The sequence below is a fragment of the Ranitomeya imitator genome, chromosome 5, assembly GCF_032444005.1.
Source record: "Ranitomeya imitator isolate aRanImi1 chromosome 5, aRanImi1.pri, whole genome shotgun sequence".
NCBI lineage: Eukaryota > Metazoa > Chordata > Amphibia > Anura > Dendrobatidae > Ranitomeya > Ranitomeya imitator.
The window spans coordinates 349755174-349769513 of NC_091286.1; the positions used below are offsets into that span (position 1 = coordinate 349755174).

Below are 14340 nucleotides of genomic sequence, written 5' to 3' on the forward strand. Positions count from 1 at the left end.
TTACCTTCAACCATTCAGTAGCCAAAAATCGCGAGACACCAGCAGGAAATTAACCTGTGCGTTCTACACGATCATACAAGATGGTTTAGATTTTAAAAAAAATAAATAAAATGAATAAAAAATCCTAGATGCAGACAATGTTTAAAGGGATTATCCAGGCAAAAAGATAAGTTTCCCACAGACTGAGCTGTAAATAATAAATTGATACTCACCTACTGGCACCAGGTCGTCAGCATCACGAGCATGGTGGCATGAGATTACGCACAATGGTCCTGCTGGTGGTGGAATGGTAACATTTTCTAATAATTGTGCCAACAGTTATTGCCTTCTCACCAAGCCGCTTGCCTATTGTCCTGTTGTGTAAGTCTACAATTTGGTCACTGGTGTCTTTAGACAGCACTTTGGTCTTGGCCATGGTGGAGAGGTTGGAGTGTATTCGATTATGCAGACAGGTGTCTTTTATGCAGGTAACGAGTTCAAACAGGAGCAATTAATACAGGTAATGAGTGCAGAGTAGGAGGGCTTCTTAATGGAAAACTATCAGGTCTGTGAGAGCCAGAATTTTTGCTGTTGGTAGGTGATCAAATGCTTATTTCATGCAATAAAATGCAATTTAATTATTTAAAAATCGTACAATGTGATATTCTGTTTTTTTTTGTTATTTTTGCGTCTATCACAGTTGTAGTGAACCTACGATAAAAATTACAGACCTCTCCATTCTTTGTAGGTGGGGAAACTTGCAAAATCATCAGTGTATCAAATACTTATTTTCCCCATCGAACATGTAATTGATCAATGTATACACTCAATGGAAGGCTCCAACACGTGCCACTTGTGGGCACACTAAGGGTTTCCCCAAATGCATTTAAAACTCAACGCAACCAGCTTTATTGTCTTTCACGGAAAGCAAGTCACAAACTGTACTAAAATAAATCCCCCACCATCTACCTACTAGCCATTTGGTGAAGGCGAACTACCAACATGTTATCCAAACCAGTCCCAACTCCCATAGGTTAGCGTGTTCCTCTGGATGGAGTAGGAGACCTTCTTTTCCAACCAGAAAATATTGTGGTGTTTAAACCAAACCCAATACATAGCAAATGCATAGCTCTATTGAACACATTACCTCATTGCCAAAAATTACATTTTTCAATTTTTTACATAAATCGTCACTCATCAGAAAGTTGTTTAGCAGAAACTTAAACCGGGAAACACAGTGGTTTATCTTGGCATATGAATCTCCTCTAATAGCCAAAAATAAAGATTTTTCTCAAATTAGCTAGTGGTATCCAGAATTAAGACTCAACTTCCTGTGAATGGATCCGATATCTCGTAATCAACTGTTTCACTCAACAGCTACTTTAGAATTCGAGTTCACCAACTAAAACATAGCACAGTTTTACATACATCAACTCTTCATTCCTAGATTTTAGAAGTCATTCTTTAGTTGTTGTTTTTGTTCACAGCTTTTGTCACTCCTAAGCCTTAGATAAAAGTCTAAAAATTTTACAAGTATAAATCAGATTTTGGAAAATCTCATAAAACCTTAAAGGGAACCTGTCAGCAGGATTACACTGAGTAACCTACAGACCCTGTCGGGTTGGCACCATTACACTGATTCAAATTATAAATTAGTTGATTAAATCCGTCTTGTGGTTGTTGTTTAATCTTTATTTTCAGTTTTGTGAGTTAATGATATGCTCGTGCTCCGGGGCGGCCTGTGAGGGGAGGGTCTTCATGTAGTGCTCTGATTAGGTATAAATAAAGATTAAAGAACAACCACAAGACTGATTTTTTCAACCATGGTACCATTTTAACCCCTTCACCCCCGGAGCTTTTTCCGCTTTTTCATTTTCGTTTTTTGCTCCCCTCCTTCCCAGAGCCATAACTTTTTTGTTTTTCCGTCAATATGGCCATGTGAGGGCTTATTTTTTGCGGGACGAGATGTACTTTTGAAAGATACCATTGATTTTACCATGCCATGTAACAGAAAACGGGAACAAAAATTCCAAGTGTGATGAAATTGCAAAAAAAGTGCAATCTCACACTTGTTTTTTGTTTGGCTTTTTTGCTAGGTTCACTAAATGCTAAAACTAACCTGCCATTATGATTCTCCAGGTCATTACGAGTTCATAGACACCAAACATGTCTAGGTTATTTTTTATCTAAGTGGTGAAAAACAATTCCAAATTTTGCTAAAAAAAAAAAAAAATGCACGATTTTCCGATACCCGTAGCGTCTCCAATTTTCATGATCTGTGGTCAGGTGAGGGCTTATTTTTTGCGTGCCGAGCTGGCGTTTTTAATGATACCATTTTGGTGTAGATACGTTCTTTTGATCGCCCGTTATTGCATTTTAATGGAATGTCGCGGCGACCAAAAAAACGTAATTTTGGCGTTTTGATTTTTTTTCTCGCTACGTCATTTAGCGGTCAGGTTAATCCTTTGTTTTTATTGATAGATTGGGCGATTCTGAACACGGCGATACCAAATATGTGTATGTTTGATTTTTTTTTTAATTGTTCTATCTTGATTGGGGCGAAAGGGGGGTGATTTGAACTTTTATATATTTTTTATTTTTTTTATATTTTTAAATCACTTTTTTTTTTAATTTTGGCATGCTTCAATAGCCTCCATGGGAGGCTAGAAGCATGCATAACTCGATCGGCTCTGCTACATAGAGGTGAAGTACAGATCACCTCTATGTAGCAGAAATGCAGGGTTGCTTTGAACGCCGACCACAGGGTGGCGCTCAAAGCAATCGGCCATCAACAACCATAGAGGTCTCAAGGAGACCTCTGGTTGTTATGGCGATGCACTGCTGACCCCCGATCATGTGACGGGGGTCAGCAGTGCGAGCACTTCCGGCCGCGCGGCCGGGAGCGCTAGTTAAATGCCGCTGTCAGCGCTTGACGGCGGCATTTAACTAGTTAATGGGCGCGGGCGGATCGCGATTCCGCTCGCGCTCATTGCGCGCACATGTCAGCTGTACAAAACAGCTGACATGTCGCGGCTTTGAGGTGGGCTCACCGCCGGAGCCCACCTCAAAGCAGGGGATCTGCCAGCTGACGTACTATTCTGTCAGCTGGCAGAAAGGGGTTAATCAGTATAACGGAGCCAACCTGATACTGTCTGTAGGTTACTGAGCTTGGTGACACCGGACAATACAAAGGTGACATCAACCCCAGGAATATAAACCCCACTTGCCACTTCTACAGGGCAAGGCAAAGCGCCAGAATTGGCACGTCAAATAGATGCGCCTTTTCTGGGTGGCTGTGGGCTGCTATTTTTAGGCTGGAAAGGAGGGGGGCATATCCATGGCCCCTTACCAGCCTGAGAATACCAGCCCCCAGCTGACTGCTTTAGCAAGGTTGCGTGTCAAAAATGAGGTGGACCTCAACGTTTTTTTTAAATAATTTACATTTTTTAAAAACCAGCATGGGGACTCCTTATTATTGATAACCAGCCTTGCTGAAGCTGAGTTTTGCCTGGTTTGTTATAGAAAATAAAAGGGAACCCACGCCGTTTTTTTTTTTTGTTTTTTTTTATTATTTATTTACAACACAGGAGGAGGTAATGAAAACGCCCATCAGCTGCTCCTGCTCTAATTTTTATTAGCAGCAGCAAGAGTTGGCTGATGGGAGCAGTAGACCCATCAGCTGACACCAGTGACCGGAGGTAAACTTTATACCTCCAATCACAGCTGCGGACTCACGATGTCTTTTGACCGGTGGTGATGATTTTACGCCGATCAGAAGCTGTTTGCCACGATGTTATGCACATGACAGGGCCCCCCCCCATTAAAGTGAATGGAGTCTGGGTTCCGGTTTGGGTCCAGGTACTGTTCTGGTACCTGAACTTTTTGTAACTGTTCGGTTGAACCCGCAGGACCCAAGCATCCAGGTGTCCACCCATTTCTGCTCCTGGGTTGTTGCCCTCTTACAGCCCCCTCCACGTCTCCTGTATCTGCTCCATGCTGTGAACACTGTGCTAACAGACACAGCTACCCTTCTAGCCACAGCTTGCATTGATGTGCCATTCTGGATGAGCTGCACTACCTGAGCAACTTTTGTGGGTTGTAGACACTGCATCATGCTGCTGTACAGTACCTCTAGGAGTGAGAGCAATGACAAAATGCAAAAGTGACCAATATAACAGCCAAAAAGGATGAAAACAGAGAACTGGTCTGGGATCACCACCTGCAGAACCACTTCTCTATAGGGTTTGTCTTGTTAATTGCCCATCACCTCTACCTGTTGTCTGTTCCATTTTCACAACAGCAGGAGAAATTGATTCAAGATCACTGTTGCTTCAAAACTGGACAGGTTGATTACACAGAAGAGTGACTGACTTGGAGTTACATTGTGTTGTGTAAATGGAGCGTCCTACCAGGGCAGAGGGGTACTCGGCGCCAGGTCCGGTCTCTCAAAGGGGATGTCACGGCGGCTGCGACCAGGTCCATGACCCTCGGCGCCCAATAAAAGGGGAACGGTCTTTAACACTAGAAGTCCCAGAAATTTCGAGCTCCAAAAAGGTAGAAATGTTAAATGACCCCTCTCTGGGACTTGTAGTGTTAAAGGGATATTGTAAATGAGTGTGTCGTGACACAACCTGTGGTGTTCGATCAATAGCGGGACCCATGCTGCGTTAAAGGGATCCTCTAGGGGATGTTGTTGCAGCAATGATGATAACGCTTCCCACAGGTGAAGCGGGGTCCCCAGAGGTCCTGAAGTGTATGGCGATGATGGTGTAGGCCGGTAACATGAGTAAAGGACACAAGTTATAAGTCTTTACCTGGTTTACTGTAGTTAGCAGGCAACAGTCCAGGGTACCAAGCATGGGTGATGGTATGGCCCAGCCAGCTCAGAAGCAATGGAAGATTCCCTTTTTCCAGTCGAGGTCCGTGAGCCTTTACAACTAGCGCTTGCTGTATATGAAGTCCCTGCTGCCTGAAGCTTTCTGCAGTCTCCTCTATTCCCCCTGTCCTGAGGCAGGTACCTGCTTGACGGGCAGCTTGAGCCTTTTTATAGGGACTCTATCATGCCACAGAGCAGAGATGATTACCTGCTGAAGCCTCCAACCAAATGCACTGGCAGGGTGCAGCGGACCCAATTAATGATGGCAAACACACAGGTGCAAAAAATACCGATGAAACAACCAGTATCAATCCAGTGTTGGCTGTTTGATTTTAGTGCACAAAAAGATAAGAGATAATAGTCTGTATGTGGCATTATTCACACAGGCAATGCAGAGCATTTGATTTACAGCCTATTACTAAAGCATATACAAGCGGGCCGCCCAGTGCTACAAAATGCATGCTGTGCGAACAGAGGCCAACAGTTTACAGAGCTATCTTGGTCCGACTGCACCCTGCAAGATAAAGTGCAAAAAAAAAAACACATCAATGTATGTAAGGTATTAGTTTATATTGGGGCCTCAATACGTAAGCTGGCAACCCAAGTCAAGGGTCCTTACATTTTGACAGTCCTAACGCTAAACATAGAATAAAAGCTCACCAACACAAAAAGAGTACTTAGAAATCCTCCAAAAAATTGAAAAAAGTCACAGAGTCCACTGCACCCTGCCAGTGCATTTGGTTGGAGGCTTCAGCAGGTAAACATCTCTGTTTTTTCTCTGACTTTTTTCAATTTTTTGGAGGATTTCTAAGTCCTCGTTTTGTGTCGGTGAGCTTGGACTCTACCATGCCCCAGGCTCCTCAGGTGCTGCTGCGTCTCAGGTGTGGTGTGGGCCAATCCCATAAAGTTCTCAGCCCTCCGGTTCTGCCAAGTGTCCTACAGTTCCACTAAGGTCTCGGGCTCCCAGTACTTGGTACTGCGCTTCGGCTCTGAGGGTGCCCGATCACAGTTCTCCTCTGAGCCCTGTTCCTCTCCTTTGCTCCTTTCCTCTGAAGATGCACCACATACAACCCCTCGGGTAACCTGTCCTTTCGGAGGCTGCAGCATCCTCGTGGCTGCCAGGCCTCTCTGTCTGCTCTCTCAGACTTCCTTTCCTTCAGTGCCTCTATCAGACTGGCTCACTCCTCCTCCAGACCAGGACATATATCCATCTTTGAGGGAAGCTCCTCTGAATCCGGGTATTGAGCTCCCCTTCCTGACCTGGATTCAGAATGTGTTGCATGCGGGTGACTTACCTGGTGAAGAGAACTCCATTGCCTCTAAGCATGATATTACCCTCCCTGAAGGTAAAGCAACATCACTGTAACAACCGGTTACCTGGGGTGTTACATAAGTATTCTTGTTATTCTTTTGAGCAGTGTAGATACAAACAAAATGGTAAAAAAAAAAAAAAAAAAACACCACCACCATTTGGGCTTTATCTCAATTTGAGTAGGACAGTTTGCAAAATAAAAGAAAAATGTAAAGGGGGCTGCCGAGGCAGCTACAAAAAGTGATTATATGGCAAGATCTGATGGGGGGGCTTTTTTTTACAGAATCTGATTAGGATCCAGAAGCCTCAAGCCACACCAATGTATTTCAGATGCATATTATGATACCGTACTGCTAATTTTCTATACTAACAGTACTCTGCATCTACCGCATAAAACAAGAAGCAAACAAACCTAAAATGTTAAAAAATGTAAGAAATATTCTTCATATGCAATACAGCTAAAGCACACTGCACATTTAGAGAAACAGGGGCAACTTAATTTCTTTCTCGTGATCGCATCAACTGAGTAATATTACAGCATGATCCTTAAACATCTGAACCAGAAGATAAATTCACAGAACAGTGTGTATTCGGAAAGTTGATTTTTATTGCCCGCAGGGAAATCATTTATTAAAAGGAAACTAAAGTTAGCCCGCCACCTGGTGATCATATGGAAGAATAGCAGCAACAAATCTCATCTGTATGTAAATAATTCCTCTATAACAACAGATCATAAATGTTCAAGTGTTCTACATACTGAGGTTTATCCATCTGCAATCAGAAATATGAAGCCTATAGGATCACTGCCGGGGAGAGAAGGTGAATTTGTGCCTGGCTATTAGGGCTGCACATACATCGTCTCCCTAATGTCCTTCTATTTTCAGATCTGCTCAGTCTATGAGTGATCCCATAACAGATCAGGGCAGCAGCATTTCCATATTATTGTCCTGCGAGACTGAAAACACAATGCTGTTTATCATGTAGAAAAGGCAGCGGCTGCTGAATCAGATCCCCCCTTCATCACCGACCTCCCCCATTATCAGTGCTCAAATCTGAAAATAGAGAAATCCTACAAAACAGCATAATGTGCACTGCAAACTACCGGTAAGTATATGCATGGAGTTTCTGATTAAAGGGGTTGTACACACCTGGACAACCCCACCTTCATCCAGGCAGGAAACCAATTAAAGTAAAAAAATAATAATAATAATATACATTAAGCGTCAACATTCCAGTGATGTTGGTACCGCTGTTTCGGAGAGTGTTGCGACTTGTGTCTGTAGCCAAGTCTTCGCTGGTTACCGGTCGCCTGTAACATTTCATCAGAGCGGACATCCGCCCTGACAAGTATTGATGAGCAGCATCCAAAAAGTCGACGCTGGTCAGTTATAGCCATTACCATTTCACCAGCTTTTTGGAGATGGAGATTTCATTCTCCAGCAGGACCTGGCACCTGTCCACACTGCCAAAAGTACCAATACCTGGTCTAAAAACAACAGTATCACTGTGCTTGATTGGCCAGCAAACCCACCTGACCTTAACTCAATAGATAATCTATGGGGTATTGTCAAGAGGAAGATGAGAGACACCAGACCCAACAATGCAGATGAGCCGAAGGCTGCTATCAAAGCAACCTGGGCTTCCATAACACCTCAGCAGTGCCACAGACTGATCGCCTCCATGCCACGCCGCATTGATGCAGCAATTGATGCAAAAGGAGCCCAGACCAAGTATTGAGTGAATTTACTGAACATACATTTCAGTAGGCCAACATTTTGGATGTTAAAGTCATTTATCAAGCTGGTGTTATAAAGTATTCTAATTTACTGAGATAATGACTTTTGGGTTTTCATTGGCTGTAAGCCATAATCATCAACATTAACAGAAATAAACACCTGAAATAGATCACTCTGTAATGACTATAGAATATAGGAGTTTCACTTTTTGTATTCAAGAACTGAAATAAATTAACTTTTTGACGATATTGTAATTTTGTGAGGAGCACCTGTAGCTTCCCTATGTTACTGAATGGGCAATTCATGTGCAGTAGAAATGTACACATCAAGCCTAAGCACACACTGTGGCTTTGTAAAAGGGCAGCATCGCACACAGCCCACCTATGTTGCTTAAAGGAGTATTCTCAAATTTTTAAGTTGCTTTAACTAGACAGCATGAAATTAAGCAAGTAAGCAACGGACTTGCTTTTCTATCTAATGGCATTCTCCTGGAATGATGGCTTCTACCTTTTATAGTGTACTGCTAGTTTCCATGAAGCTTGGTCTCCAGATCCTGGCCAAGAGTCACATTCCATAAAAGGGGTTAAAGGGAACTGATCACCCCAAAAAAATATATTAATCAGCACATATGGGTTCAATTTGCAGATTAATAGCGTTATTATCATGCCTGGTGCCCGTACTTATTTGAATGCTACAGGGAGAAAATCAACGTTATTGCCCCCGGCAGTGTTCAGTATACAGTGTGGCTGCTATAACTGTGCCCCCGGCACTGCCTTTGCATTTGGGCAGGCTGTCAGTCAGGGTAGGTCACACTGTATACTCAGAGCAATGACTGAACCTGCGCCATCCCTGTAACTGAAACTCAAATGCTGCAGGGGGTAGATAAAGTTCATATTCTCCCCGCAGCGTTTGGCTACGTGCAGGCACCGAACAGGTTAATAACACTATTGACCCCATATCTGCAGGTTAATAGTGTCTTTACTGGTCACAGGTTACCTGTAATTCTTAACATTCCAGTCAGACACTGTGTTTCGGCGTACTGTCCCTCGTCAGTGCAAAGTGTGAGATCTGGTTTGGCTGGGTGAGAGGCGTCTGACCAGGATCCAAGGGGTATCGATTCTCCTTGCACAGAGGGACATGTTAAGCATGTCGAGCAGAGGAGACTAGGCCGCAATGCTCCGAATTGTCTCTTCAGAGAGGAAGAGGACTAGAAGTCTAGTGCCACCTATAGGAAGTGGCAATCCTAAAAGGGTGCTAAAAATCACCCCAATCCATGCCCAGTTACCATGGGGAGGGGATGTCAGAGAGGGATTTTCAGCAGATGTCTGAGACTGCAGGGCGTAGACCCAGATGCAGGACTGTCCGCTGTATCTGGGACTGTTGGGATGAGAGATGAGCAGATCAATTTAAGGGTCTCTGATGCAGCGTCCAGGTCAGTGCTACCTGGCAGCTGGACGGATCGAGTGCTGGACAAACCTCATATGTGCGCCCTGCTCATCTCTAGTTGGGACCTATGGATTTATTTTTTGTTCATTCATTCAATTGTAGCTGCCAGAACTCTCATTTTTATATAGCTTCACTATATGTCTTTTTTGTGTCTGTAAGGCAGTGTTCACACACCTGTTCTCTGCAGGTGTCCGCACCAAAGAACACAATGACAATCTTCTCTGGTTATTGCATTTTATGCCTTTTCCCTCTTATTTAATGCATTTTTGGTGCAGATATGAAGCCACGTTTTAAGGCTATGTGCACACGTTGCGGATTAGCCTTAGGAATTTCTGGTGCGGATTCTGCCTCTCCTGGCAGAAAACGCAGCTGCGGATTTGTCGCGTTTTTTGTGCGGATCCGCAGCGTTTTTTGTGCATTTTTGCTGCGGATTTGCTGCGTTTTTTACCCCTGCGGTTTTCTATAATGGAATGGGTACAAAAACGCTGCAGATTCACAAAAAAGAAGTGACATGCTACTTCTTTTAAACCGCAGCGTTTCCGCAGCGGATTTTCCACACAGCGTTTTTTTTTTTTCTCATTGATTTACATTGTACTGTAAATCGATTGCAGATCTGCAGCGTTTCTGCACTGCAAAAACCGCTGAGGATCCGCAGAGAATCCGCAATGTGTGCACATACCGAAGTGCTTTTTAAAGTACACAAAAGCTTGGATTCTGCACTTAGAAAGTATCAGCAGTTTTTTTTTTTTGCCTTTTTTTTTTTTTAAGACTCCACATAGAAGCCTTCAGAGGAGGGGGAAAAAAAACACCAAACACCACACATTTTAGCCACGTTTTAATATGCACAGCGTGTGCAGTTTTCATCAAATCACATCCACTTTGCATGGACAGTTACACAGGCGACTTCTGTGCAAAAAACACAGCAGAAAATTTTCAGCATTTACGCTACATGTGCACACAGCAGCGGATTGGCCACTACGGATTCGCAGCAGTTTTCCATGTGTTGTACAGTACCATGTAAACCTATGGAAAACAAAATCCGCAGTGCACATGCTGCGCAAAATTCCAAGCGGAAACGCAGCATTGTATTTTCCACAGCATGTCAATTCTTTGGCAGATTCCGCAGCGGTTTACACCTGCTCCACAATAGGAATATGCATGTGTAAAACCGCAGGTGGAATCCGCACAAAAAACACAGGAAATCCACGGTAAATCTGCAGGTAATCCACAGTGCGTTTAACCTGCGGATTTTGCAAAAACTGTGCGGAAAAATCTGCACACGAATCTGCACCGTGTGCACATAGCCTAAATGTCCAAACAAAGCGGACGTGATTTCATGAAATCTCCGCCTCGGTGCCTCAAAAGACAATACTGAACTCTGCGATTTTAGTGCTTTTTTTTTTTCCCCTCTATAGGCTTATGGAGAAAAAAAAAAAATCACAGAAAAATCACGAAAAAAATAAAATAAAATATTATATATATATATATATATATATATATATATATATATATATATATATATATATATATATATATATTTTAAACACTTGCATTTTTAAGCACAGAATCAAAGCTTTTCTGCTCTATTAAAAAAGCGTTAGTTTGCTTCACATCTTCACCAAAAACACATCAAATAAGGGGGAAATCGCATAAAAAACGCAGTAAACACGCACTAATCTTAGAAGATTATTATTGTGTTGTGTGGTGAGGAAATCTGCAGAAAAAATGCAGTAGAAGTAACAAAGCATTTATGATACATGTGAACAGTGCCTCAACATTATATTTTTAATGGGTTTATTAAGTACCGTATATATAAATAATGCCTTTTTTTTCATTTTACTTTTTTGTGTGTGGATATTTACAATTACAGGGACAACAAATATGTCCATGTTATTTGTGATGTTTATTTTTTAAAAAGCATTAAACAGGACATTACTTTTCCATTATTAAGTTTTTTTTTTTAGTAATTTTAGAAGATGAAAAAGCCTTTTATTTTCCCTGTCGAATACAAATACACAGAAATACATTGCTGTGTACAATTTATCAGTATTATCTGCCTGTATACAGAGCCTGCGATACAGATCAAGCACCCAAAATTCTCCCTATTACATCACTACAGCCTGTGACTCGATTGCTTTAGCTCCTGCCTGTAATGTTGAAGTTTATGGGTTCAAATACCTGGGAGTCTCCCAAAAAATAGAAAAAATAAAATAAAAAAAAACACTTTTTTTCGTATTTTTTTTTAACTATTTGTTGTAGATTTTATAGGAACAAAAAAAATTTACTTTTTTTTTTCACTTCTCATATACAGGGAACATAGAAATAGATTGTTACATACAATGTATCTCTAGGGACACAATCTGCTTCTGTATTCATTGTGGGCTGTGGCTAATAGATGCAGCCTGTGAACATTGAGATGCAAGTTTGAGACCCAATCACATTAGAGGGTTAAATATTATAATTTAAATTAATGCACCAAGTAGAGAGATACAGCCCGGGCCCCACCAAAGGAGGAGCTATGGAGCAATGAAGAATTCGGAGACAGACGATTATCAAAAGCCCTGATGTGCCTGGACGGCGGGACTGAGCCCTCAAATTGGGACTGTCCTGCTGAATCTGGGATGGGTGGGAGCTATGGTTCTACTATTTACCAAATCTGTCATTTGGAGGAGTGCCCTCTGTGCCAGAAACCAAAAATTAAAGAAACTGTAGGGAGACTGGAAATGGTAGGGAAACAGTTCTGAGCTGTTCAAGAGACAACTTGAAAATACCCCTTTTAAATCTGCTTACATGAGGGGTTAAAAACCTTTAGAAATTAAGATGAACGTTACAAATCAGCCCATTTAATTCCCTTGAGATATACTAGTTTGCAGATCATTACCCATCTATTGTGCATGGGCAAAATCATATTAAAGGGAACCTGTCACCCCCAAAATCAAAGGTGAGCTAAGCCCACCAGCATCAGGGGCTTATCTACAGCATTCTGGAATGCTGTGGCTAAGCCCCCGATGTATCCTGAAAGATGAGAAAAAGAGGTCAGATTATACTCACCTGGGGGTATCCGATCCGATGGGCGCCACGGTCCGTGGCCTCCCATCTTCATACTACTGCAGTGCGCAGGCGCCGGGCCTCTCTGACCTTTCCCTGCACCTGCGCACTGCAGGACTTTGCTCTGCCCTCCACAGGGCAGACAAAGTACACCTGAGCCAGAGTCGCAGCATGAAGACAAGAAGAGGACGTCATCGTAAGAAGATTGGAGGCGCCGGACCACGCCCATCAGACCGGGACCGCCCCTGGGTGAGTATAATCTAACCTCTTTTTCTCATCTTTCAGGATACATCGGGGGCTTAGCTACAGCATTACAGAATGCTGTAGATAAGCCCCTGATGCTGGTGGGCTTAGCTCATCTTCGATTTAGGGGGTGACAGGTTCCCTTTAATGTCAGGCTTTAGACTTGAACATGAAATTCTATAAATGAAATCAATCCTTCTGGTCAGTATCTGAAATAGTATTTGTAAGGCAATGCATTAGAATTAGAGTCAATCTGACGATTTTGTGTAAAATTTTTAGGAATTTAGCATAACTAAAGGGGTGATAAAGGGGTGATAAACCATGAGATTGGATAAGTGATTGATGAAAGAAGGAAATATGAAAATCTTAGACCCATGTCTAATAATATTGCCAGGCCATTTTTTACCAGGCAATGTATGTTATAAAAACAAATTTACGAAAAACAAATGTTGGTACTGCATGCTGTGAGGATTCTTTGGTGCTTGGAGCGGGCAGTCATGTGACCACAAGTATGCGATTTGTAAACTTCTGGACATATTTTTCGACTAGATGTGTCTGGCCCAGCTCAATATGCTTTCACTGAGTGAGGCCGCACTCGTCTAGTCATATGACTGCATGTATGCAAATTGTCTACTTGCGGTCAAGTGCCTGTCACTGGAAAATCTTCACAGCATGCAGTGCACGCACTGTGAAGATTCAGAAGTCTGCAGTCACGCAAAGTGACCACAGACTTGCAGCTTAAGGCCGGACAACCCTTTTAATGTCTGTGTGTGTAAAAGCTTTTATCTAAAAAGAAAAGCACTTTATCTTACCATATTTGTCTCGGAGTCCAATGGTACATCTGAAGACGCCTCCAAAAGCGACATCCTCTCCAAAGATCACTGTGAAACAAATTGAACTGCCTCATTAAATTCTTCATTAAAAATGAAATGCTAACTTGATAAAAAGTTTACATACAAGTCTTCAGGCACAGGTATATTTAATTCAATAACCATCAAAGGCTAGGCAGACAGCTGTGGAGTGATAATAATAGCCATGGAAATTGGCCCCTTCCCAGACTAAAGTCAACAGTTCTCAGCCATCTCAGAAAAGGGGCATCCATAAGATGTGCCAATTCTGGCACTTAGTCTCGCTCTTCCCTCTTGCCATGATGTAGTGGCAAGTGGGGTGATAGGGGGGTTGATGTCACCTTTGTATTACCTGGTCACATCAAGCCCAGATGTTGCTAATGGAGAGTCTATAAGACGCCCCCATTACGAACCCAATAGTAATATTGTATTAAAAAAAAAATACACTCGGAATAATGTCAATTATCGTTATATACTCAGGTATAAGCCAAGTTTTTCAGCACATTTTTTTGCGCTGAATACGCCCGCCTCGGTTTATACACGAGTCATTGTCCCAGAAAGATGGTGGGGGGCGGTGGGTCACAGAGGCAGGAGCTGGTGGCTGCAGCTGTAACTTTGCCCACTGCTAAAGATTAATGAATATTCATTGCGCTGGCAGTGAATATTCATTTCTCTTATAGCATTTGCAGTTACAGACGCTTGCTTCCAGCACACATCCCACTTACCTTCCCTGCATGCCCTCACTGGATCTCGTGCCAGCCGAGCGATCACAAGTCCCCCGCTCATTAAGGTAATGAATATTCACTCCTCTCCACTCCCATAGCCGTGGAATGAATATTCATTACTTTAATG

General features: G+C 42.5%; 1 protein-coding gene across 1 annotated transcript in view; it reads right to left on the minus strand.

The window, feature by feature from the left end:
- The window catches only part of BCKDHB (branched chain keto acid dehydrogenase E1 subunit beta), a 278964-nt gene that overhangs the window by 224656 nt on the left and 39968 nt on the right, over nucleotides 1–14340 (minus strand). The window contains exon 3 of the mRNA XM_069726451.1: nucleotides 13453–13521. Within this exon, the coding sequence (XP_069582552.1) occupies nucleotides 13453–13521 (69 nt within the window). The remainder of the gene's footprint in view (nucleotides 1–13452; nucleotides 13522–14340) is intronic.